We start from the raw sequence: 26,707 nt of genomic DNA, 5'->3' as shown, positions 1-26,707 counted from the left end.
TTTTTTTAATTTTGTTTTTGGGAAAGGAAGGTTTCTATCTCCTTCGTACTTCACTTTCTATTTTTTTTCTTTATGTCGATGTTGTTTTTTGATGGAAGGCTATATCCGAGCATGGCTGAGGTCGATTTTAAAAGATGCTCTTTCAGATTTTAGAAGCTCGAACTCGATGTATATTGTATACATATATACAAAATTATTATGATATCTTAAATATATTTACCATTTTATTTAGATGCGATGTATCAAATCTTGTGGGTCATGCAAAATTACAATAAGTTCAAATATTGATATTATGATATCTAATGTAGATACGGTGAACCTTAAATATATATTTGATATAGATTTTATATTTGTCTTTCTCGTCGAGCAACTATAAATGGAGGTGGTCTTAAGTCTTGCAAGAAATAACACATATTAAGTTTTGCACTTGCAAGTCGTAAGAAAAACACTAAAGGAGATTTCTTTGTGTCCACTTACTGTTAGAAGAATCAAATATCTAAACAAGGAGTTTAAGGTATTGTTTGAAATGTTCATGTGGATTAACATTAGAGACATTCATATTATTCGATATTGTTTCATCGTGTATGTTCTCGTTTAGTTGGAAAGATACTACTCCTAGTACATCTATTATGACAAATATTATGATGCATTGGATCTTGGTGTAAATATTAATAGTGTGAATGTTAAATAAATACTAGATGTTTGTATTTTTAGTATTCCGTTACGTATATATAAATTTTAAAACTACACACAAAGGCTGATCGTTCCAACAGCTGTTAAGCAACGCCAGGGGGTCATGAGACTAAGGCCCAAGACTATAACGTATTGTATTCTTGAGTTTAAAATACTAATTCCTAATGTATTGTATTCTTGAGTTTAAAATATTAATTCCTAAGTAAAAAACTAGTTTTAAATTATTTTGTTTTCTTTTAAAAAAAAAATTAGAAGATAGTGCATATATTCATATTTTCAAAATAAATTGAGGTTAATAATATACTTTTTAACTTTTTCATATTCTTCATTAAACTTTTTTATTTTTTTATATTGTCACCAAAGTTGTGTATATTGTTTTTTGGCTTTTTTTTATTTTTATCACTAAATCTATTTTAATTTCTTTTTATAACTTTATCCTTTAAGTTTTAACACATCTCATTCACATTGAGGTCAATATCTTTGTAAGACATTTCTTTCTCATATTCAGCAACTAGTTTTGTAAATATATTCCTCCATTGACATATCCATTCACAAAAGCACCGTTGATATTTAAAAACATTATTTCCCATGTACATCTTCATATGTCTCATTGCAAAGATTCCATAATCATTATTAGTACTTATTTGAGTTCCTCCAATGTATTTTGATTATTTTATTTTCCGTGTTTGGAGGCGGAGAAGGTTGAAGAGGTAGGTGTTAGGATAGAGAGTACCTTGTAACATGCTAGAACTAAGGGGATGCTTGGTAGAAGTGAATGGAAAGCATGAGAATGGAATTCATTCCTTTTCTCTTGTTTGACTGGCATGTAAAATAGAAATGGTGAATTAAAATATGATTCTCATTCCACTTAATTCATTCTCTCTAAAAAGTAGTGGAAAGCATGGGAAAGAAAAATTTAATGCGGGACCATTCTTGGTGTGAATGAGGAAACTATCCACTAAAAGGAGCTTTAAATAGAAAAGTCGGCCACGTGCCTAGCACATTATCAGATTTGGGGGAAAATACTGTAATCTTTTCTTTTATCATCTTCTTCTCTCTCTGTATGTAATTATTAATTGTCTTCTGCATCTGCAACTACATCATCTTTCGATTGCAACTAAATCATCTTTCGATAGCCTTTATCATGTTTTACTCTTTCTTATGGTATATAATTATATTATCAGATTTGGGGAAAAATACTGTAATCTTTTCTTTTATCATCTTCTTCTCTCTCTGTATGTAATTATTAATTGTATTCTGCATCTGCAACTAAATCATCTTTCGATAGCCTTTATCATGTTTTACTCTTTATTAAGGTATATAATTATATATAACTGTTGTAATTTTACTTATAAATCATAAATCATTCATTTCATGGTTGTTATGATGAGCTAAACATATTTCCATTCCACCGCATGGTTATACCAAACAAAATCATTCACTTCATGGTTGTTTCTCATTCTCATTCTTCGTTTGTACCAAACTGTTGAATCGAAATCTTTTCTTTAGGTCCATTCTCATTCACATTGTTTCCATTCTCTATTACAATTCCATTTTCTACGATTCACTTGTACCAAACGCCCCCTAAGATCGAGCCCAATAATACCACCGGTGGAGTGGTTGCAAGTGACTCCATCCCAATAACAACAATTTGTTGTACTTGTGTTCCAAGTTCATCAGAATTGGGTAGGAACCATCGTAATTTGTATCTTCGACTTGACCATCATCTAGAAAAAAGTTTGCAGAGGAAAGATTTTGTTTGTAAAGAAACGCGAGGCATTGCTGATGATGAGTAGTTGTAGTAGTCATTAACACATAATACGATGAAGGAAAAGACAAGAAAAAGAAATGTAGAGAAAAATAGAGCTAAAAATATTTATTTTTTCAACTTATTAGTTTAATTATTTGTTATAGGTGAAATTTTTTGGTATGTGCTACCAATTTTTTGTATTGTGATACTAATATATATATATATATATACGCCAATAATATTATTTGGTCTAGCATTCCTCTATTCTTTTCCACGCATTTGAATTTTGAACCCTCAAATGTGTTTTTTCTTTTGAGAAATAATGAAAGTTATTTTGAGAAATGTTCAAAGTTAAAAAGTGTGAAAGAAAAATGTTACACTTACAAACAATTACGTATTATCAGTTATACAAACACATGTCATATAAAGACAAACTAATAAAATATTATGCATTAGATAGCTTACCAAATATTAAATGGTGAAAATATGGTCGAAAATTGAATAGAAACATTGAACATAATGAAGTCAAATTCTATCAAAGTAGATATTAACTCAAATAAGATAACAAACGACTTAAAATGTGATAAGAAAAAAGTGGAGTGAAAGGAAAAAAACTTGGATAAGAAGGAAACATTTAACAAATGAACCTAACAACCTTAGTAAATAGACACAAAAACATTAGGGACTAAAAGTGAATAAAAAACTTTTTTTTTTTGGTCTAGATACAATTTTATAGAGATTTACTATTTTTCAATGTAAATTTCTTTTTATCTAAATTATCTCCATACCAAAATTTTCACATGTTATGGAGATTCATCTTATCCAACTTTTGAAAAGATAATGGTTGAAATTTGTGTTGTTTTTATTTTTAAAATAGAATAAAACTAATTTTATAAATAAAAACAACTTAACAAAGCTTTTCATATTTAAGTTTTTCTAATGTAGGCACATAATATGAATTAAACTATTTACCCCAATTTTCATATATACTACACAATTAATAGCTTTTAATCTTTTCTTTTATCACTTATCACTTATCTTTATTTTTATTTTACCCTTGCTTAATTTAAGTCTATATTACACTAAATATTTCATCTTATTAGCACAGCGTAATGTTAACTCTAGCTAAATTTTGGCTAATATAAACTTTTATTTGTCTAACCAATTTACCCTCTTTTTGTACATATTAAACTTTCACAAAAAATTTCCCTCTTAAAAATTCCCTCCTTTCTTATTCACGGAATCTATATAACTTGTTTATGTTTTTTTTTTCTACAACAAAAAACGGTCAATTAGTATGTTTTTATTTTATACATTTTATTTACAAAATAAATAAAAATTATTTATTTGATTTAAATGAAATTCCAACAGAAGAAAGTTTTGCAAGTCATGATGAGAATTATGAAGGCACAAAAGAAATTTTGATAAACCATTTGTAGGTCAATATTTTCTTAGTGAAGAAAAAACATTCACCTTTTACCAAAATTTTGCAAAATACAATGGATTTTCGATTAGAATAGGAAGGTTTGTTAACAAAAATGGTGAAAAGAAACGACAGGATTTCTTTTGTCACCGTGTAGGACACTCGGAGGCTAAAGCGGTAGATCATACAAAAAGAACAAAGAAATCAAAATTTAAATCCCGTTTTCTCTTTGAAATTTTAGAATTTAATTGTTAATTTTTTTTTATCTCTTTTGCAAGTCAATAAGTGATGTTGAAGTCAAACATATTAAACATTATGTTTGTGAAGTATCGAGTAATGAACGTGAACATGTTAATTCATCTATGATCTATAAGCCCTTATAGAGCATATTGATCTCTCCTATTATAAAAAATTCAACACTTTTTTATACCTAACATACCCTTATTTATTATTTCTAATTCTCCTATACACTAATCTATACTTTTATATTATTTAATAAATGAAACAATACTCTCTTTAAAAGTTATGGAGCAATTATCTAAAATACCATTAATGATTAAATTACAATATTAGTCATTTAATCAAAATATCTCTATTAACCTTTTACATCAATTATCTACACTACTCGACGCCACCTCCACCACCACACCGTTGCCGCCACAACCACCACTGCATTGTGCGGGTACCGTGCTAGTACCTTATAAAACAAATTGGCTCTCTATTTTAGGAAATCCAGCACTTTTCTTAATATCCTCAAACTATCCTTAAGTAACCCTAACAAATATATTATAATGGTTATTTTTTGCAACTTATTATTTTTTGCATCTAATCATCGACTTATATTTAGAAATAGATTATTACCCACGTAATACGCGATAAAGATATATAATTAATGACATGTTAAATTTTTATAGTATCATAAGTTGGCAAATATTTAACCGCGTAAAAATTAAACCACTAGAAAATATGCAGTTACATTAATGGTTGTTTAGATTCTGGTTAACAGTGACCGGACACTTATAAAATGGATACATCATCTATTAGAGGTCTCGCTAAGTAAGGTTTTCGTTTCCTTAGTTGTCTTTCATTCATCTGGATATGTCTGCTTGTCATTGTACTTGTACATAGAAGTTTTACTCGAAAAATGTAGTTATACACTAAAATTACTAAGCAATTTAATTATCAATCTATATATAGCATGTTATGTTAATCTAAGTTAAAATTATGCATAGTATCATTACAATTTTCATAGTTATACACTAAAATTACTAAGCAATTTAATTATCAATCTATATATCGCATGTTGTGTTAATCTAAGTTAAAATTATGCATAATCTCATTGCAATTTTCATACAATTATTTTTCTAATATATAATTGTGATAGCTTACTATGGACTCCATATATTGTTTTTTAGTTCATTATTAAAAAGACCGGTTTGACATCCGGTCCGGTTTTCAAACATTGATTAATAAAAACGTTATATGATAAAAATCATATACACAAATCGATATAATCAAATTTTATTCGTTATATGATAAAAATCATATACAAAAATATAATTTAATAAAAACATAATACATTAAAAAAGAAAACTTTATTGTAAAAAAATTAAAATTTAATTTTAAAGATAAAAAATGATGTAAAATATAAAATCATTAGTTTCCATAATTATATCATTAAAAACATTAATTATTAATGTTTACAAACTTAAATAAGGAAATAATAGTAATTTACATGAATTAAAATAAAATAAAATTTAAAAAAGTTAAATAAGGTATATGATATCATCATTTAATCTAATGGCTCTAATTAAAAGTTGAACATCATCTAAGAGTACATATTTCTCCAATTATGAATAAAGGTTTCTCTTTTATATATATTTAGAGATGATAACCACGGTTAGATGAGTCATCGCCGCATCTCATAAAAGTATCATAAACAACTTGTATTACTGTTACGACACCTCACACGTTATAAACCATTGCCGCTGCAATGCGCGGACACCCTTCTAGTTTTAACAAAATTGAATGACATAATTAGCTTATTTTAAGATAGGGTAAAATAGGGACTTAGTGAAAAAACGGAAAGATTAAAAGCTATTAATTGTGTAGTATACATGGAAATTAGGGTGGATCATTGGATTCATATTATGTGCGGCACACATTAAAAAACCCTTTATGCTTTATATTTATTACAGACGCATGATAGAAATGTATACATCTTACTTCAATACAAAAAATACTTAACAAACTATTTAAAACTTAAATAATAAAAAGTGTTTTTTCGTATTATATAATACAAAATTCTCATCCTTGTTTTGGTTCTCACTTATTTATTTCACTATATATATATATGAAGTCATTTAGAGGCTACCCAATGGACTCGTTATTGCGCTCGTCCGGCTACGAGGGACGAGTCCCACACACTTGTTCGATACTTTCGTCCGGTGGACTAGTCCCTACAGGGACGAGAGGGAGCTACATTTTTTTTTTTTGAATTCCAATGACTACTAGGAGTTTGGAAAGTTAACAAAACAGGTCTCTTATCAACCATTTTTATCAAAAGTGGTTCATAGAAGTGTCACTTTTAGTCCTTAACGATTATTTTTTTTGTAACAATCAAACACATTTTATTATCAAAAAACATTTTATTATCAAAACACATTACATGATCAAAACAAAGAACACATTACATAATTAAAACACGAAATACATAATAACATTTCGATTACTCGTCATCATCTTTAATTGACATTTTTCCTAATCCACAGTAAGCCCTTTCATTGGCCCACCACTTGTCATGTTGCAGGCATTTGACTTCCCACGTTGTTTTGTCTTTTCCGCAGTTGTCATGGTATGATTCAGCCCAAGTACATTGGTCACTCAACGTGTGACCGGCCTTAAAAACATCATCAATCACACTCCTGACCCTTTTGGCCTCATCTTGCAAAAAATATGAATATGTCTCCTCATGTTTTGAGACCTTGCGGCCTGGTGCTTGTATTGCCTCAACATATTGCTCGCATTATCGCCTTTTCTCCCGTAGGTAACCCATGGTCCCAGAGAGCTCAGCTTGAAGAAGGGTGTCTTCTTTGATATCAGCCATGATTCTTGTTTTCATCTCATCTTCGGCCAGACGAGGTCGGTGAACATTCTTTTTTGATGATGAGGACGCCATTCGGTTAGAAAGAGTGAGTGAGTTTGTAGAATAATGAAATTTAGAATTGTGCTCTATGTTTCTATTTATAGAGTGACAATCCAGGTAGCCGTTCATGGACTTTAAGTGTAAATGTTTTTGAATTTTTGGCCGTTTGAGGGACTGAAAGTGTAAATATTTTGAATTCGAACGTTGAAGGGACTCAAAGTGTAAATATTTTGAACTTTTGAACGTTGGAGGAGTGTCTTTGTAATCTACCTATAAATACTAGGACCTTATAAAAGATTTAAGATCAAAACTCAAACTTCTATATATCTGAAATGACTTCTTCATCAAATGCCCGTAACCAAAAACCATCGATGACTGTTGATCAAGTGAATGACAGTATCATTGGCTGATATCCTCGACCACCGAATGTTCCAAGAGGAACTTGTTGCAGTTGGTCGAAAACTAAAGGCGAAGAGGAAATGGTGTCGAGAACAAATCGATTATATACAAACCGGGCATTGTACTGAGCTTGAGTGTCAATATTTTACTTATTTGCAGGGTAAGTTCGACAAGATTGAAAGTGCTATGGAAGAACTTGTTGATGCGGTCGTCAACTTGAACCATTTGATCGTAAATGCCGAAGCAGTTTACGAACAAAAAAAATGAGTGTTTAATATGTTGTAATGTTCTTATTCTTTTTTAATTATGTTGTATTATCAAGTATTTTTAAATTGAAGTATTGTAATGTTTTTTTTTTATGTGTGTTTATTTTTTAAATAAATGGGTAGTTGTTTTTATATTTAATGAAATGTTTTTAGTTTGTGTATGTTTTAGTTTGTTATAATTTTAGAAGGTTAAAAGTGTAAAGTTTAGATAAATGGGTAGAATTAATTAATTGGTGGGTCCAAGACTAATACTTGAGGAATGAGCGGATTGGGTGCATTTTGGGGATTAGTCCTTGGAATGTTTTTTTCTTGATATGGTGTCGACAGAGACTAGTCTTTGAGGGATTAATCCCTACCATTGGGTAGCCTCTTAGGCTCACGAACTTATCAATTTATGAATTTGAATCGAGCCTAAAAAAAAAAAGGCGAAAGCTCAATTGTAAATGAGTCTAACATTTAAGCTCGAATTTGGTGTAGGCCGGCTCAAAGCAAGTCTTTTACGTTTTGAATCCATACCTTGTTTGTGCTTGGGATTTTAATTTTATACTAGGGGACTCACCGAAACTCCGTAAGAACATCCAAACTCCGAATCGGAGCGCCAAAGCTTTTTCATACACACAAGAAAAAATACACACATTCTTTGTAGACATAACTATAACTATCAAAATCTTTATTACCCAAAGCATAATAATGAGGTAAAGTTTACACTTTTCTTTTAAATTACCCCAAGAAACTTATAATTAAGTGTTGGGTCTTTCTCAATTTCCCTATTTTAATCTCCTTTTTTCAGTATTAAGCCCTAGAGCAAGTGTGTCTGGAGAGGTGGCAATGGAGCTTGATTACAACAAAGTTAATGTAAGTATTCACAATTGGCCCTTTGTTTATTCATGACATAAATTGTCAAATTCTGTTGATTTTGGAATTTGGGATTTGTTTCGGTTAGTTTGTTATATTTTGAAGAAAAGATTAGATTTCCGCTGCTGGATTGATAACTCATACATAGTCTTGTTTTACCCAAAATGTGAAATTTGTGAACTTTTGCATATATCATAGCATATTTTTTTCTTGTAGGGTGTTGTGACATAGTTACGTACATATATAGGAGGTTGTTAATGTATAACCAACCTTGCTAGAAAACAAAGAGTGACGGCGCAGCATGTATGTAATCATGTTACAAATAAAAAGTAGAAATAGTTGATGACGAAAAAATTACGGAGTAATTATCTTGGATTGGCAGAATTAGTGAGTTTCGGTTTTGGGAATGAATCAAAGATATATCTACCATACAAATCAAGATACAGCCATTAGACAAAAATATATTAGGTTGTTTTGTGTAACTTAAGAACTAGTTAATATCCTTCTTTATTTGGAATGTTCTTGGAATTTGGAAATAACACCACAAGCGTGTTTTGTAAATATACCGAAGTATGCACATCTCTCGAGAAGGCATTGACGATGTTAGAGGTGAATATAGAAAATAGGACATATATGGTGGAAGATGTAGATGTCATTCCTTTTCCTTTTTCTTTGTTTTTTTGGTTTTATTTTCCAAGTTGAGGTTAAATTATAAGCAACATGAGGGGAATGACATGTGTTCAGATTTTTCACCATATATGAACTTACTCATACCAACTTATCCAACTTATATGGCCCATTTCACAAAAAAACGGGGTGCATTGTGAAGGCCTATTTCGAGTTTGGCCGAAAGTTAATAGGCCCAAGTAGTGTATTTTTTTTAGCTTTATGCGGTGTTATAAAAGTCTGATTCCAAGGCCGAGTTATTGAAGAGTCCTCGCTACAAGATCAGTCACCAATGCGAGTTAAGTTATATCCGAGTAATCGCTACATGATCCACAATTTGGTCAATATTTGGTCAAACCTTGGTCAACTTAGAACAAAATTAGCCAACTCACAGTTAACTTGGTCGAAAATTGGTTTGAAATACATAAACAATTGTGTTAATGTCTCTAAGCATGCTTCTGTGAACAATTATATGGTCCCATGAACATGTAATATTGTAACTTTGAAATTTATGTAAAAAAAATTTCAATCTTAGTACTCCCCGAGTACTCTCCACCTAGGCCAATTACTACCTCTAAATTTCCCCACGGGTCTAGTACTGACTATTTTTGGGAAACTTTAAGAAGTACTTTATGCAAGTCTGGGTAGCATTTAGAAAAATTAGTAGATTGGGTATTTTTTAGTTGTCGGCACAAGAATTACTCAAAATATCACACCCGTTCACATAAAACCCTAATTGTCTGTTAGTTGATTGATGGCGGATAGACAAAAAGCGTATAGCCATTCCCAACTTTCTCTTTTGAGAAAAAGATCACATCACAAGTTTCCTCGTTTTAGAAAGGTTAGATCGCCCGTTTCATACGTGACTTTGATTGATTGCCCATATGGATTCTTACCTATCTTATACTTTCACAAAATGTTACCCAAATATGTTTGTTTAGTTTTATTGTGGATGAGTGGATCTTCCATCTGCAAAGTTTGTTTGTCCCGATTTATAAATTCTACTTGTGATTAATTATAATAAACAGGGGAAAAGCATTTACCCAAAAGGTTTCGGGAGGCCAATTCTTCCTTCATTTAGCACGTGTGTTGTTGATACCCAATAGCATACGGATAATGATAATAATGATATCGGGTTTACCCACTGATGAACTTCCCTTATTTAAGAGATGGAAGATTCATTTTAATTAGTGTTATCAAATTTTGATCAACAAATGCTAATATTTATGTCGAAAGTGAAGTAGTTGGTACTTCTTATTAATGTTGATATGTATATGTCCAAGTTGTTGCGATAATCTACCAAATCTGGATTTTTGATACTGCTAAATGTTCTTTGTTCTGTACAACTAACATCATGAATATTCTGTTTATGGCTCAGTTACCCGAAGGAGTGGCTCCATTCACACATATTACTCGAAATGAACGTTCAGGCAGGAAGTAAGTTATTTCTTGCTCATGCGTACTATGCTCTATCTTTCTAGCTCATTCAATGAGTTACAGAACCCTGATGCATATTCTTTTTGATCATTTTCTGCATTTAATTTTTTTCTATAATTTGCATACAAAATGTTCAAAACAAAAAGCATACAACACATTCCATGTGCACTGATTTATAACAAGGACAAAAGTCATGAAGCATATATATTGGTGAATATAGCCTGAAAAGGAATGGAGCATGCAAATATGTAAATGGGAGGATAGATTGTGGATTTCAGATAAATGAGCATAGTATATGCACATCAGATAAACAAACTTTTTAGAATGAGAGTTTAACAGTTTCAATGTATATATCAGTTTAGGGCTATGGACCCATCTACCTTATAGTAATTTTGATTTTCATCCGGTAATAAGACAAAGTATCTACATACTTTAGGTGCAAAAGTTTCTGATAAGTGGTGTTCATGTAAGAGGTCAGTGTTGGAAAACGATGTAACTTCTCAACATGATTGAGAACAACACTAGCAAGGGTGGCATGGGTGATTGAGATCATAGCTCTTTTGACCTATTTACTCTTTTATCACTGCCAAGTCGTCTGAACTGCAGTGTTTTTTACTATTCATTATGAATCAGTAGAAAAGAGTCAGAAACACTTTATCTTAAAAGGAACGGAAATGTTATCATAATATTTTTGGTAAATAGGGTTTATGAAGAAGGCTTTGTTTGTAGTGTTTCCTTTAGATGAAGAAGGAATTAGTTTAAAACTGATTATTTGATCCCTAAAGAATCGGAGTTGGAGTCAGAATCTATTAGAACCCCCAAATTAAACAACGGATATATAGGGCTTAGATCTCTGGAATTGAAAAGAAACACATGATGAGGCCTATTTGAGAGGGCAAATCTCCACAACAAACATACCAGTTTGCTGATTAAATAACATCAAAAAACAAAACCAAAATAAAAATATGAACTAATATTTAAACTAATAATAGTGGAGTAGTTATCCCAATTCTCCTGACTTTCTGACTTCATGAGTAACCTCTGACTTTCTGTCTTCATGAGTAACCTCCTGACGTTCTGACTCATGACTCATGAGTAACCTCCTGACTTCCATTTGACTGGGTCATGGGTTAAAGAGTAGGTCCACATTTAAATAAGGGTTCGTATCAATACATCTGGACACGAAAAGCGACTTGTCCTCAAGTCGAACGAAGGTAATTGAACTCGTAGTAGATCACTTTCAGCCAAGGCTCTTTTAAACAGATCTGCAGTTCGGTTCGGGTTGATACCACCCAAGCCACTACCAAGATATAATCCCACATCCTTGTATTGTTTATATCTTAACCCACTCATCAAAATTTGATTTACAAGCTGAGCCCGAACTACATCTTTTTCCTCAAAAATTAGGCACGGCGTGATTTTTGGTGATGGCAATGAATCGGTTGAGGGTGTAGTGAGACGAGGTAGAATGTAGGTATCGGTGTAGTTAGGTGGCGGGTGGATAATACTTGGTAGTGGTGTGACAGAAGCAGGTGGTGGTATGGAGTCAGAGATGGGTGGAGCAGATGGCACGGTCCCTTGCACCAGATATTCATCTTCAGGTTCAGATCCACGGTTAATAATTGTGATAGGATCAGTTGATAGACCTGACTGGACCGGAGTAGAGGTTGTTCCATAGACGCGAGGCTTGATTGCTTCAACATCGTTCTTCATGGTTACAAAAAAGCGAATCCAGCCGTGCTCCAATTGCTTTTAATTGAGCAGTGATATCGTTGCTGTAATTCCCGGGTTTCTGATCCATCCTCTCTGCCTTTCCCGGCAATGGAACCAATGATAGAACCCCCAAATTAAACAGCGGAAATATAGGGATTAGATCTCTGAAATTGAAAAGAAACACATGATAAGGCCTATCCGAGAAGGCAAATCCCCACAACAAACATACCAGTTTGCTAATTAAATAACATCAACAAACAAAACCAAAATTAAAATGTGAACTAATATGTAAACTAACTAGACTCATGCCCGCATGATGTAGCAGCGGGTTGTGGTTGCGGCGACGGGTGATGGTGGCGGCGAATAGTGTAGGTTATTGATGTAAAAGTAATCGAATTATAGAAGATAGTTTAGTTATTTTAGAAGTAGAGGGCTGGATGTTGTAAACTATTTCATTAAGGGTATTTTTGGTAGACCAAGTATATTAGGTGGTAAGTATGTTAAATAGTGAGGGGTATTTTAGGTAGATCAAACTTGTAATTTGAGAAATGGAGGAGGGGTTGATGCTTTATATAGTAGTATAGATTTAGATAATAGAGTAGTTATCCCAATTCTCCTGACTTTCTGACTTCATGAGTAAACTCTGACTTTTTGTCTTCATGAGTAACCTCCTGACTTTCTGACTTCATGAGTAACCTCCTGACTTCCATTTGACTGGGTCAGTGGGTCGTGGGTCAAAGGGTAGAGCTACATTTAAGTTAGGGTTTGTATCAGAATCACTTTATTTAAACAACGAAAGTTGAACAGTCATTTTCGTAACCTAAATCCAACATCGTTTTAATGCTTCTAGATTTGGATTCTTTTGTATGAAGAACCTACAGCTCCCAGGCTAATTTTTGTAATTAAAGTTTTCTATATAGGATGTTTTGTGAACTATAGATTTGGTGCCTTCCTCATTTTTAAGTTGTAGCCGCCGAACTCGGAAACATTAAGGTAATACAACACAGTCTTCTTGAAAAATCCTATTTGCAAGTTTTGATAATAGGTCCATTCTTTCATTGAAGTTCTTCAGCATCAGAAGGCTGTCTTAGTACATCTAGGATGCCTAATTACTACGATTACGGGTGGCTATGGCTTTAATAATCCTTTATTCTCGTGATATTAGCTCGTGATTGTCTTATGCATTCATGTTTATTTTCAGTTGCTTTTGATGCTTGGAAACAGTCTTCAAGCACTAGCATACTCTATCCCATAGGCCAAGTACATGTGTGTGTCGATTAAAGGTGGCTATTTCAACTCATTTACTTATTAATGGGTTGATTCCGAGTTATTTTGTATATCTAACTAGTCAACATGGTTAATAAGGAAAAACTGGCTTATAAGCAAATGGGTCAAAAGTTGCTCAAGGTGTAACTTTATGCATAAGACCTCCTACTAAGTGCATGTACATTTCTTTCTAATTCTGCCGAGTTTCACTAATACTTTGAACTTGAAAACTGTGCTGTTCAGAGCTTTAAGTTGTAGTTTTAAATGCAGATTCAATTATCTTTCTATTTTCCAGCTGTGGTTCTAAGAAAAAGTTACCTCTAACTTTGTATATGAACTGGCTATGACGTTCAACTGTGATTCCGAGACTCTTTATATGGTTGTAGGCAGATAAAGAAAAAAGAAGAGGATATTGCTGTTTGCGAATGCAAGTTTGATCCTGGCAATGCTAACCTTTCGTGTGGAGAAAGGTGTTTGAATGTCCTGACCAATACAGAATGCACACCTGGTTATTGCCCTTGTGGCAGTTATTGTAGGAACCAGGTAAATCATGTATTCAATAATGTTTGTCATTACATATTAGTTACTGTATAGGTTTTTTTTTTCCCCGTTTTCCTTGAGCATTTATACAATGATGTTTTAAGGTATCAGGTCTGCTGATCATTCATCTAGCTCTACTAATTAATGGATTTTAGCTGTAAAACTAGGAAAGTAGGACTTCATATCCATTTGCTTTACTGAAAACAGTGAACTACATCATCCCTTCTCCATCCGTTGAACATCTATTGTCTTTAAAACCTTTTGAGAGTATATTGTATACTAAGATTTACATTGATTGTTATCCGTCATTGGCTAACTTTTTGAGCGTTATTAATGTGAATATTACGAGAAAAGGCCACAAGTTTGTTAGACTATCTTTGTACGATCTAGTGCTTCATCACAACCAAACTCTTACTTTTGAACCAAAAAATAATGGATTTATTCATTCCAAGACCCTTGTATAACTAGAAGTAAGCAATCAGAGCTATACAGAAAGAGACACAATCTTCCATGAAAATCCAACTGTTATCTGAACTCAACAATGATGGGTATATGAAACCGAACACCTTTGAATTACAACAAAGCTAGTTATTGAAGTCAAGGAGCTACAATTCTGAGGAAGAAGCCTAGTAGATAAGCTGGTTGAGAAATGCAAGCACCATGATTAATCTTGCAAGACCTGAAGTAGTTTCATGATAAGAACCAACCAAAGAAAGGGACGACCCTCCAAAAAGTTGTATTCTTAAACCTCCTATTTATAGGATAATTCTAGACTCTTAATAAGTATATAGTTTAAGGCAATCGAGTCAAGTTATTTAAGGTCATAGTGGAACTATACTTTCAATATATCCCATCATAATGGTCATTTTCAACTCATGGCTGATTTCACTATTATGAAGTATGTTCGGAAATGTGCTCTCAATATCTTAAGACGATATGTAGAAATTCAGCTCAATAAACATAATGCTTAATCTAAATGGCTTTGTTTGTTGGAGTATCATTAATTTCTAAAGTGGGATGTTGTTGAGGCGTGGTCTTCCGTTTTTTTTTTTCTTTCTTTTTTTTTTTTGTTGCAAATTATCAGCCCGTGATGCATTTTTCGAAGGAATCACTTGTAAACATGATTTCATCAAGTTTGTAAAGTATCTCTCCTTTTTTTTCCATTCCTAATTGGTTTCATGTCTGTTATGACTCGTGGCGTGAAAAGATTGTGCCAAGATGAAGTTACTCAATTGAAATGACCTGTACCAGGAAAACATTCAGAGAAATTTAACAATACACATTGTGCTGTTACAGAAGAAGATTCAGTTCAAGTTGACCAAGAATCATGTTATTGAGGCTTTAGGCTTTTCTTGTAGCAGTCAAATTCCGTTGGAAAGATATACTATCCCAATCTTGTAGTTTGACCTGTAGTAGTAGTAGTTATGTCTGATGTTTCTTGTTTTTCCTCTAAGGCCAACTTTGCTGAAGATGATCTTTATCAGTATTCAGAATCTTTATTATGTTTTTGTGTGCCATGAAGAGACAATATTTTGTGATTTGGTGTTAATTATATAGTTCTTCACCATTTGCAGAGATTTCAAAAATTTGAATATGCAAAGACAAAGTTATTTAAGACAGAGGGACGTGGATGGGGTCTTTTAGCTGATGAAAATATCAAGGTATCGACTACTGGCTTATGTATATGCTAATTGTTATGTGGGTCAATTGGGGTTGATCTCTAAATGTTCAAATTGGCCAAATTAAAGAATTAGTTAAAGAGGCAATGGTTCAAAACCAAAGTGTATTTTTTAATGCATACAAACAACCATCGCATGAGTGCCCTGTTGGAAAAAAGAGATGGGATGAGGGGAAGGCCCTTAGGTCAAACCTAAGCCCCTTGCTTTTCTTTTGTGGGAACATTCGTGATCTATCTCCCTCATGCAGGCCTACTGAAAGGGTTCGGAAATGGTCACAGGGATACCCAGGTTAGGCGCGTACATTTGAGTCAAAGACTCGCCTTCCTTGGATAAGAACCTTCCGTGTGTATCTTTTTATCTTGATCTAGGGATCACGTGTAGGGGATCCCCTTTTGTGCATGTTACCTTGTAAATCATTTCATGTCATGCAAGAAAGATTAACATTTTGAGGATGTAGCTCATCATTATTTATAAAATATTGGACAAAAAGTGTTTATTTTTGTGTCAACCCAACCCGAATCACACTAACTGACCTGTTTTGAACCGTTGAATGGAGCCCAATTTGACCTGTTAACCAAGATGCTCTATCCGTGGATGTTGCCAACTCTAAATTTATCGTATATCATATGCGTTGCTCATCTGTTGGTTTTCTGGGTTTTTCTTTCTGCTTTTCATATGGTTAGGCTGGGCAATTCATTATTGAATATTGTGGAGAAGTAATTTCTTCAGAAGAAGCAAAGGAAAGATCTCACACTTATGAAACTCAAGGTAGAATGTGTGGGTTTATTGGGGTGGGTATGTCGATTGTTGAACCAATCAACATACTATATTATTGCTAACTACCTTTTGCATTTAATGTAGGTTTAAGGGATGCATACATAATTTCTCTTGATGCTAGTCACTATATTGATGCCACCAGAAAAGGAAGTTTTGGTAGATTTATAAACCACTCTTGGTAAGTTACTTTTATAGAACTTAGAACAAAAGATTATTAAAAGATATCGATTAGAGGTGGCAGTCGCTGTATCTACTTATGAATGGTTGAGTTTGGGTTAATATACTAAAATATAAGTAGCGTAAGTGGAAACAACCTAACATGTTAAATGGATTGTCCAGAGTGTATTTTTAAATCCTAAAACCTATTCATTTTAGTAGTAAGATTTGGATTATTATATAAGTATTATAACTCCTCTTTCTTTTCTGGATAACCGTGGGATCCAGCCTTTGGTCCGCTACTATATAACATCTGAAATTATACCTGACACTACTTTTCAGTAAAATATTAATAATTATGGCCAAAAGCGTTTTGGGGTGACCTCACTTGACATGTACCAGAAAAGTACTTGTTTTGACCTGCTATAATACCCGCTCATCCTGTCAACTCTACTATATACAATGAATTGTACTTTCCTGAAGTGTGGTCTGGGTTACTATCTTTTTGGTGCCGTGCAGCCAACCGAATTGCGAGACAAGGAAGTGGACAGTTTTGGGGGAAACAAGAGTCGGGATTTTTGCAACCCAAGATATTTCTGTTGGAACGGAACTGGCATATGACTATAATTTTGAATGGTATGGTGGTATCAACGTCCGTTGTCTCTGCGGGGCTCCTAACTGTTCTATTTTTCTTGGTGGAAAGTCTCAGGGTTTCTTGGTAAAAATCTTTTTAAGATATTGCATGTCTTCATTTCTTACTTCAATAATTTCGGGAGTTGACGTTTCAACCATTTTTCATATAAATCGGGCCTTTTTTATTGTTTATATCAAATGGCTCTAATCAAGAGGTTTAGCAAATCTTGGGAATGAGTCAAATTGGTCAAATGCCTTCCAAACTCTATAATGCCTGTACCGATGTGATATTTTTGCTGAAAAAGAGGTGATCGATCGTTTTTAATTCTTATACCTCGTCACATCATCATATCTTTGTTAACTCATCAAAAAGTAACCTTCATGTAATTGTAGAGCCAATTTGGTATAATTAAGTGGAATTACTTAAAGTTCACTTTCAAATTATAATCATGTTAGATCCCACATGTTCTCGACTCTTCAATTTGCTTAATTTTCCTTTGTTTTTCCAATATCTTTGGAGAATAAAACAATAAATTCTTGTATTGTACCTAATCCATTGTTTTCTTAACAGGAGCATAATCATGTGTGGGAAGACGGTGATGACAGGTAGTATATTATCAATTATGCATATGCGTATAGATGTCTGTGAGTGTGTTTCGTTCTGGTGTATTGTTGCTTTTGCACAATCCCATGGCTAATAAACTTGAACATTGTTTTTTGCACATGGCATGTTAGTTATAAGATGATAGACATATAGGCTATAGCTAGCATTTACAAAATGTTCTTGGTAGGATTGTTTGTCACACAGTGTGTGAGTGCGTGTATTCTTTAAATCACATTAGGTGAACCTGATGACTTTGGATTATGAGATCTAGCTAGCATTTAGAGGGCAAATGGGTGGAATAACATGTTCATCTTCTATTAGACATAAATTGATAACCACTCTTCTATTTATTTTTATCTACAAAATATCCTTTGAGAATCAGTATTTGTTGAGGCTAACAAGGTTGAATTCTATCTACTTAATCTTCTTATTACGTGATACTATTAATTATGTATGTAGGGATTTTTGTTATGTCAATTGAAAAATAAAATATAGCATCTACTTAGTTTAGGGTCTTACATGTCATCTCAGTTCGATAATTGGACAATTGGTTATTTACGAAGTTAATGAAATACACGCACCTTAAATTTATCGAGCCCATTTTGATCTGTTATTCTACCAACCCGGACCAATTGTCTTGCCACTTCTATCATTCATGTTTCTTTTTTGTTTTTCTTTTCCTTTCAGATATACTGTTGATGCGTTCCCCCTGTATGATTCTGCTGAGGATGAGCCTTTGGATAAAGTCAACAAAGTTACAGACTCTACTATTCAGGAGGCCTCCTTAACTGTCAAAGCTGAGAATGATGCTCTAAACAACAATAGTTTTGGGTACGATCACAAGATAAGTTTGTCAGGATTGGTTGCTGGTGGGGCCATTGATAAGGTCAATTTGGAAGTTGAAGGCAAGAAAGATGGTGATCAGCATGCAATGGTAGTTTCTGGACCAAGGAGTAACGATGATTTTGGGAATTTTAACAATGGATCGGGTATAAGTTCTGCAAAACGGGCAGCTAAACGCATCCCAAATCGAAAGCAAAAGCTTTCTTGTAGGAAACAGGTCAATGGTAAACGTATTGCTCAACTATTTGCTTCAAAGAAAATACAAGATGAACTCATAAAATGTGAGGTAAGAATGGTCTCTTCATATCTATTGCTTTAGTAAACAATTTCCAGAGGCGGTAAGTGTGTGTGTTGGGTATTTTTATTGGCCAATACAAACTGGGGATGGTTTGACTCCAAAAAACTTTTTGTTCTTTTTAGGGAAAAAAAAATAATGATTATAAAAAATATATTTTACGAACAATAATCTAGCTATTTGAAAAGATTTATTTACTAGGTTGTGTGCATTAAAAATCCACAGAGGGCACCTTTTGATCCATTCTATCGAAATGAACCGTTTCCTGTTTAGCTTCTTTTTTTTTTTTCCTTATTTTTTATTTTACCCATTCACAAGGGAGTAAAAATTGTAATCCAATTTTTCCTTTGACTTCATCTTTACCTTTTCATACATTGTATTTACTGATTGAATATTAGGTTCCCTCCTATTTAACTTCCAAAGAAGTCTGATGGTATATAAATCAATGGTAGTTCAGTTTGAAAATAAGAAATTTGTGAGCGTGGATGTTTCTTATCCCCATAGAATAGTGTGAGACACATGGAACGAGAAATTTTTACTGTCAGGGTCAAGTTATTAACGATTTTTATTAACTATATTGCAATCTTACCAGATTATATTGTACCTTCATTTGTTAAAATATCAATCAGAGTCAAAGTATACATCATAACAATGCTAAATTTTGTTAAATAGTGAAGGACTGATAGAGACAACAGATACGTTCCAGCCTCGGTATGGAAAAAGAACAGATGCTTCATATTTTTATTGTACATCTTGATATGTTATGTCTGTTTAAGAAGAATTTTCATAATATACTTTAACCTGGAAGCTAACTAGCAGCCTTAAAATAGAGATTTTTAGCCTATAAACAGCTTATGCATATGCAAGTCTAGGTAAACAAATATCTGCCGATAATGATAACGAAAACATATGGTTTGCTGATTTGATTTGGTACATTAATTCTGATCAGCATAGCTCTATGACGCATACAATTGTCCAGGAAACATCTGCAATTAGATTTTGATCAAAACACAGGCTATTAAGAACTGGTCCTAGCATAAAGTTTAGGTTCAGTATTTCTGAAAAATTAACTAAATGCTTACCTCTTTTCTTGCTATTCTTTTTTGTTCAGGAAGAACGAAATGAAGCGACTGCGAAACTTGATTCTGTGTATGACGAAATACGACCTGCAATTGAAGAACGTGAAAGGGACAGTCTTGATAGTCTTCCGATAAATGTAGCAGAAAAATGGATAGAGGCTTCATGCTCAAAATTAAAAGCAGATTTCGATCTTTACTTCGCTGTAGTAAAAAATGTGGTATGCCCTCCTGTTACAAATGAACCAGATCCTGTTCCCGAGAATGCTATTGATTGCTTGAAAAATTAATGCTGGTCAAAAATGCTATTCTTCGAGATGGACATACAGCTTTTGTTATGAGGTTTGACTCTGGAGTTTGAGATGAGAATTACAACTATTGATGGTAGTTATTCAACCGGGAAACTGCATTTTATGTTCTTGAAATTTTTTTTGAGTGTTTAACTACCATCTATGCTGGAGTTAAATAGGCTTTCTCTCATTGATGGATTTTTCCAACTATTTATGCAGTTTTTCTTTTCAAGTATTTATAAATTGTTAGAAGTAGGATTAGGACAGTGTTTGTGATTCCTATCCAACTGTAATCATTTAGCATATTGTTATAACTTATAACTGGAGTCTTGACTAGAACTATTATGGCTCATGGGCTTTTAGGAACCGTGTTTGTTGCTTCAGGTTCGTTTTAAATATCAGCTCACATCAATACTGACCTTTTTTAATAACTTCTGCTCAGATATGGTTCATGTTATCTATTCTTCTCACAGCCTATATAGGATATAGAGCGTATGTAGTGTTGGTTGCCCACACGTTTATGTGTGACTACTTTTTATTTTTATTATTATTTTTTTTGAACATTCTATCATACTCGTAAATTACACATATGCCTGAAAACCAAGTCTCTTAAAAAACCTTCAATTAATCCACCCTCATAAATGTAAGAAGTGAGACTCGAACAGTCGAACCCAGATGGATTCTCCTAAGGTCAAAGACCTTACCAATGAGTCACCAATTCTATTGGTTTTTAACATGTCACCCAACATACTTGCCATGAGCATCAACATAATCTAGAGACATGCTCAACTGAATTATATGTAGCTGACCCCAGGCTTCAGTCACACGGAAGTAGCAAGTTACGGCAAGGAAACCTGCAACGGCTGCTATGTAATAAACAATCCAGTCTTATTAGATTATTCTTTAGCTAAATGATTTACTTTTCCAGGGTCATTTTCTTGCATTACAACATATATTTGGTATATATATTTAGAACTTCATCAGCAATAGATTGTCTTTTCCATTACGATGGTGATTATAGTAATAATATTTTTTGCACCTTATTTACCTTTGATTTTGTCACTTTAGGTTGGTTTATTAACCGTTTTTCTATTAACAGTTGACCAATTGTAATATATCGAGTGAATGCACCGAACATGAATTGCAAGTATCAACATCAGTCTAGAAGACCTTCCATCCGGTAAACCTATAAATAAAATTTTTGGGAAGCATCTTAGGACTTTCGAAAGCCCCGAATAATCAACGCCCATAAGTGTGAGGAGTGAAATCCGAATCCGGATGTAATTCTCCAAGTCAAAATTTTACCAACGAGTCAGCAGGGCAGTTGGTTAAAACCTTTATTTTTGTGAGGATATCCATGCACCATTTTTAGTAGATAACTAGTATTTGTTCCCAGGCGTTGCTCCGGGATACATTTCGTAACATCTACACATGTGAAAAAAAGTATATAAAATAAAACTTTCGTGGCAAAAGTTAAAAAGTGAAAAGTTATGTGGTAAAAAGTAAAGAAAATGAAACTTTGGTGGATGAAGTTGAAAAATTTAAAGTTATGTGGTAAAAGGTTAAGAATATGAAAATTTGTTGATAAAAAGAAAAAATCCAAAAGTTATGTAGTGAAAAGTAAGGAAAATGAAACTTTTGTGAAAAAAGTTACGAAATTGAAAGTTATGTGGCGAAAACTCAAAGTTATATGGTAAAAAAGTAAAGATAATAAAACTTTGGTAAAAAGTAAGAGAATGAAACTTTCGTGGTTAAAGTTGGAAAGATAAAAGTATAAAAAGTAAATAAAACAAAACTTTTGTGCGGAAAGTAGAAAAAACGAAAAGTGATGTGGCAAAAAGTAAAAGGGCAAAAACTTTAGTAAATTTATGTGATAAAAAGTAAAAAGAATGGAACTTTTGTGGTAAAAGTTAGAAAGATGAAAGTTTAAAAAGTAAAAATAACAAAAATCTCGTGCCAAAAGTAAAAGAAATAAAACTTATGTGACAAAAACTAAAAGTTTAAAAGTTGTTGTGATAAAAAGTAAAAAGAATGAAAGTTTTGTGGCAAAAATTAGGAAAATGAAAGTTTAAAAACAAAATAAAGCAAAACTTTCCTGCTAAAAGTAAAAGAAATTAAAGTTATTTGACGAAAAGTAAAAGGTTGAAGTATATGTGATAAAAAGTAAAATTGAAACTTTCGTGGCAAAACTTACAAAAACATAATTTTAAAAATTAAATAAAACAAAACATTCGTGCCGAAAGTAAAAGAAATTAAAGTTATGTGACAAAAAGTTAAAAGGTTAAAGTTATGTGGCAAAAATTAAAAAACCCAAAATTCCAAATAAACTAAGTTTGTGTTAGAAATAAAAAATATGAAAGTTTGGTGTAAAAGTATGTAACAATAGAAGTTTAAAAAAAAAAACAGGCACGCAAAACGATTCATGAATTTTAGGATATATAATAATTGTTGATGGATAAGACCCATTTGAATCTATTTTTGTCTAGCTTTCTTGTAATTTCTATCTTTTGTCTGGTTGTCAGAAATTCTCCTTTATCCGCAAAAGGTTTGATTAACATGTCTTCAATTTCATCAAAAAGGTCTTCCAAAGGTATTCTTCAGTTGGCTAAGTATCTCCAGTTAGATAACTATTTTTTGAGTTTATTGAAATGTTCAATTTACTCCACCTACTCCTTTGAAGAATGTTGTCTTTCATTTCTTGGACATATGCTTTTAGAATATCTCGTCTCGACACGACATTTATCATTGTCTATATTATTTTTCAATTTGTCAAAAACAGACATGGATTTTCTTGTTTCTTTAGATATTCTTGTTGCTCTTTATATTTGCTTTTTTAATGCCTTCTATTGTATTTTGAGATTTTATTAATCCTATATTTACATCTTTTTCAATCATTTTTCTCCAAATGTTTGTTAAAAAATCCATTTGCATACAAGGTATATTCTTTTCTAAATGTGTGATTTTTGGCATCCATTTTCAAATCCATGAAAGGAAAACTTCAGCGAATAAAAGTAACTAAAGTATGACCTATTTAGAACTATTATTCTTGATAATTGCATGTTTTACTTTTGGGTTCATATTTAATCATCCATGTAACTAAAGTATGACCTATTTAGAACTATTATTCTTGATAATTGCATGTTTTACTTTTGGGTTCATATTTATTCATCCTTGTGAATTCCACCTACTAATAAACCAATTTGGAATATTTTGGTTACAAACCTTTTAACATACTTTTAAAAAACCAACTTTGAATATTTTCATATATAAAAGCTATCAACATAATCCAAATCGTTAAATTGAACCTAGGCATGTAATTATCAATTATGTATTTTATGATTGCTTTACTAAATAAAAAATTCTAAATTTTGAGTTTCCATAAAAATGTAAAAATTCACATGATCTTGTAACATTTAGGATAAAAAGGGGTGTTTGGTAGGATGAAATGGAAAGAGTGGAAATGGAATGAGAATCACTTTCCTTGTTTGGTTACACAAGAATATGAAAATGAAGAGATAGAGAAGGAAATCATTTTCATTCTCATCATTCCTCCCAAAATGGTAAGAAATGGAATCAAGTTACTTTCTTTCTCATCATTCCTCCCAAAATGGTAAGAAATGGAATCAAGTTACTTTCTTTCTGTTTTTTCCTTGTGAATTTAACTATTAATTTTAATTATTTATATTATAATATTTCATGGATCATTACGTGCTTCAAAGTATCTTAAACATCCTGGTGTTCCAAGGTAAATATTAACTCCTTGTAGGAGTACTTTTGAACTATTTCAGCAGTGTCATCAGATTCTTTTTATGGTGTCGACTTTAGATAGAAAGGAATATAGTCCACTTTTTAATTTTTAGGAATTATTTAAATTTCTCTCTAAATACTTCATACATATCTCTTCTTGGAGATGATAATATTGTTGTCGATGAGAAAGTAATATTTTCAGCTAAGTAGTTGATTTTTTTTTCTTGTTGCAAAATTATGGACTTTTTTTCCATCTTAATTGGCCCCCTTAACTCGTTTATAAAAATTCACGAGTTAAATAGTTAAAAAGACTATTTTCTTCCCCTTATAGTATTTCAAAATCAAAAGTAGCTATATGAGCTTGCCATCTTACAAATATTTGTATTGACACATCATGCTTAAAATCTTTATTGAACATGAATTTTATATCTCGACAATCTGTCTTTATTATAACATGTTGATTGTATAAATCTTCTTGAAATTTGAAAACACATTTAATAATTGTAAGAATTTCTACTATGCTTTACATAATTTTTTTGGGTGAACTTTTCCCTTTTTAATATTATGTCCAAAGACTTTAACATGTGTTTGGAAAAATATCATTTATTGTTTAAAGTCACAAATGTTGTGAAACAACGACCTAATAGCTAGCAAATGTATAATAACAATAGAGAATAGAAAGAATAAGGATAGAGAGAATAAGAGAACGCTTCTCATTCACATGATCATTCCACATACATGAGCCATTATATAGGCTTCATATTACTAATACAATTAATACATACATAATGATGAATATAAATAAATCAGGAGTTGTAGAATGTGGATAGCCACATTAATGAATTCATAACACTCCCCCTTGGCTATCCACTAGTTTAAAGAGTATGCCTCGTTAAAACCTTACTAGGGAAAACCCAATGGGACAAAAACCTAGTGAAGGAAAAAGAGTACATAGTTCTTTCGATACGCTTGAGGATGCTGCCTCATTAAAAACCTTGCCAGGAAAACCCAATGGGACAAAACCATGGCCAAGGGAAAAAGAGTGCAGCGCGTATCTTCTCCCCCTGATGATCACATCACTTAAGCTTGAGTCAGTAATATCACGAACAAGCTTCCTTGGATATACAACTTCAGTAGTTAAAAACATTCATGCTGCATTATCTTTATATTGATCTGTCAATTCACTTGTAATATATGATAACATCGAATGTCAACACTTACAATACATATCCGTTTGTAATCGATCATCCTGCATAATCAAAACAAACTAAAGCTACTTTGATAGGTTAGTCTAATGTAAAATTATACATTTGATATCTTGAGGGTAAAAGCATATGTTTACCCATTTAATGCATTCTCAGCAAATTATAATATATCAGTGTGTACATTACTAATACCTTAATGTTACTCAAATATGGTATTTTAAACCAAGAACTTTATCTCCATTCTTGTAGAAGAAAAGTGTTCATTATCTATATCAAATGACCATATATACAAACCATTTAAGTACAATCCATGAAAATATATCTTTCTCAAGAATGTTTTCATACATCATATATCACCCTTAGTAACTATTTCATTGCTAAGATTTACATTTTAGAAAATTGTCTTTTCATAATCTTTCAAATATAAAAATTTCATAGAGATCTTTTATATTCACATATATTCAAGCTTTTATATCAATGATATCCTTAGGCAAATATAATAACATAATAGCATGAAGCTGAATATTAACCGAAGCGACTTTACCAAATGCACATTGTTATGTTGAAATATAACACTGCCCCTAATAATCACATTATTTGAACCATTGTCATTGGCACAAACCAATATCAAAACCATCCTTTGATTTAGCCGTAATTAGTGCATTGATATAATATACCTTTATTTTATTCTCGTGTTCAAAATATTATTATTTTGCATGTCGTTCATATATCACATTTAAGGATTAAACATATATCATACATCTCATTTAAATTTATCACATTACCTAAGTTAGGCCCAACCAACTTCATATTGAATGATGTATTATTTCATGTATCATTATTGACAAATACTAGTACTTCAATAACACTTATAAACCAACATTGTGATCATTATTTTGAACATTAAAGGGCATTTTCGGCATTAACTGACTTCATAAGCATGAGCGTCATTTATCCATACAAAATATATTATCTTATTAGCTTTCATGACGCACGATAACTTCATCCTTGAGATTTCTAATTTATAAACCAAGACAAACTTTGTCTTTAGTTTCGCATGTATATTTCTATCTATTTTATCACCAATGATATTCAAATCCAGATTTCTTTATAAAGTTTTATGGGAAAACATAATAACTTATATGTGGTACTTTTGATAAATATACTCTATGGTAATGGTTATCCATATGCCAGATATGATCAAATAATATTTACGATCTTTTAACACATCTTTTATGTTTTTCATATC

The 26,707-nt window shown here is 32.2% G+C and overlaps 1 protein-coding gene across 1 annotated transcript; it reads left to right on the top strand.

Moving 5' to 3' along the window:
* Positions 1-8,162: 8,162 nt before the first annotated feature.
* On the top strand, positions 8,163-20,937 carry LOC122579083 (histone-lysine N-methyltransferase ASHH1). The gene is made up of 11 exons (XM_043751180.1): positions 8,163-8,371; positions 8,467-8,531; positions 10,576-10,634; positions 14,000-14,156; positions 15,728-15,814; positions 16,516-16,600; positions 16,694-16,787; positions 17,285-17,483; positions 17,970-18,004; positions 18,690-19,131; positions 20,252-20,937. Exons 2-11 carry the CDS (start codon positions 8,505-8,507, stop codon positions 20,504-20,506), a joined length of 1,440 nt encoding a protein of 479 aa, XP_043607115.1. The 5' UTR covers positions 8,163-8,371; positions 8,467-8,504; the 3' UTR covers positions 20,507-20,937.
* Positions 20,938-26,707: the final 5,770 nt, after the last annotated feature.

This window comes from Erigeron canadensis, chromosome 1, assembly GCF_010389155.1.
Source record: "Erigeron canadensis isolate Cc75 chromosome 1, C_canadensis_v1, whole genome shotgun sequence".
In the NCBI taxonomy this organism is placed as follows: Eukaryota; Viridiplantae; Streptophyta; class Magnoliopsida; order Asterales; family Asteraceae; genus Erigeron; species Erigeron canadensis.
This window is presented reverse-complemented; position numbering and strand designations above follow the sequence as displayed.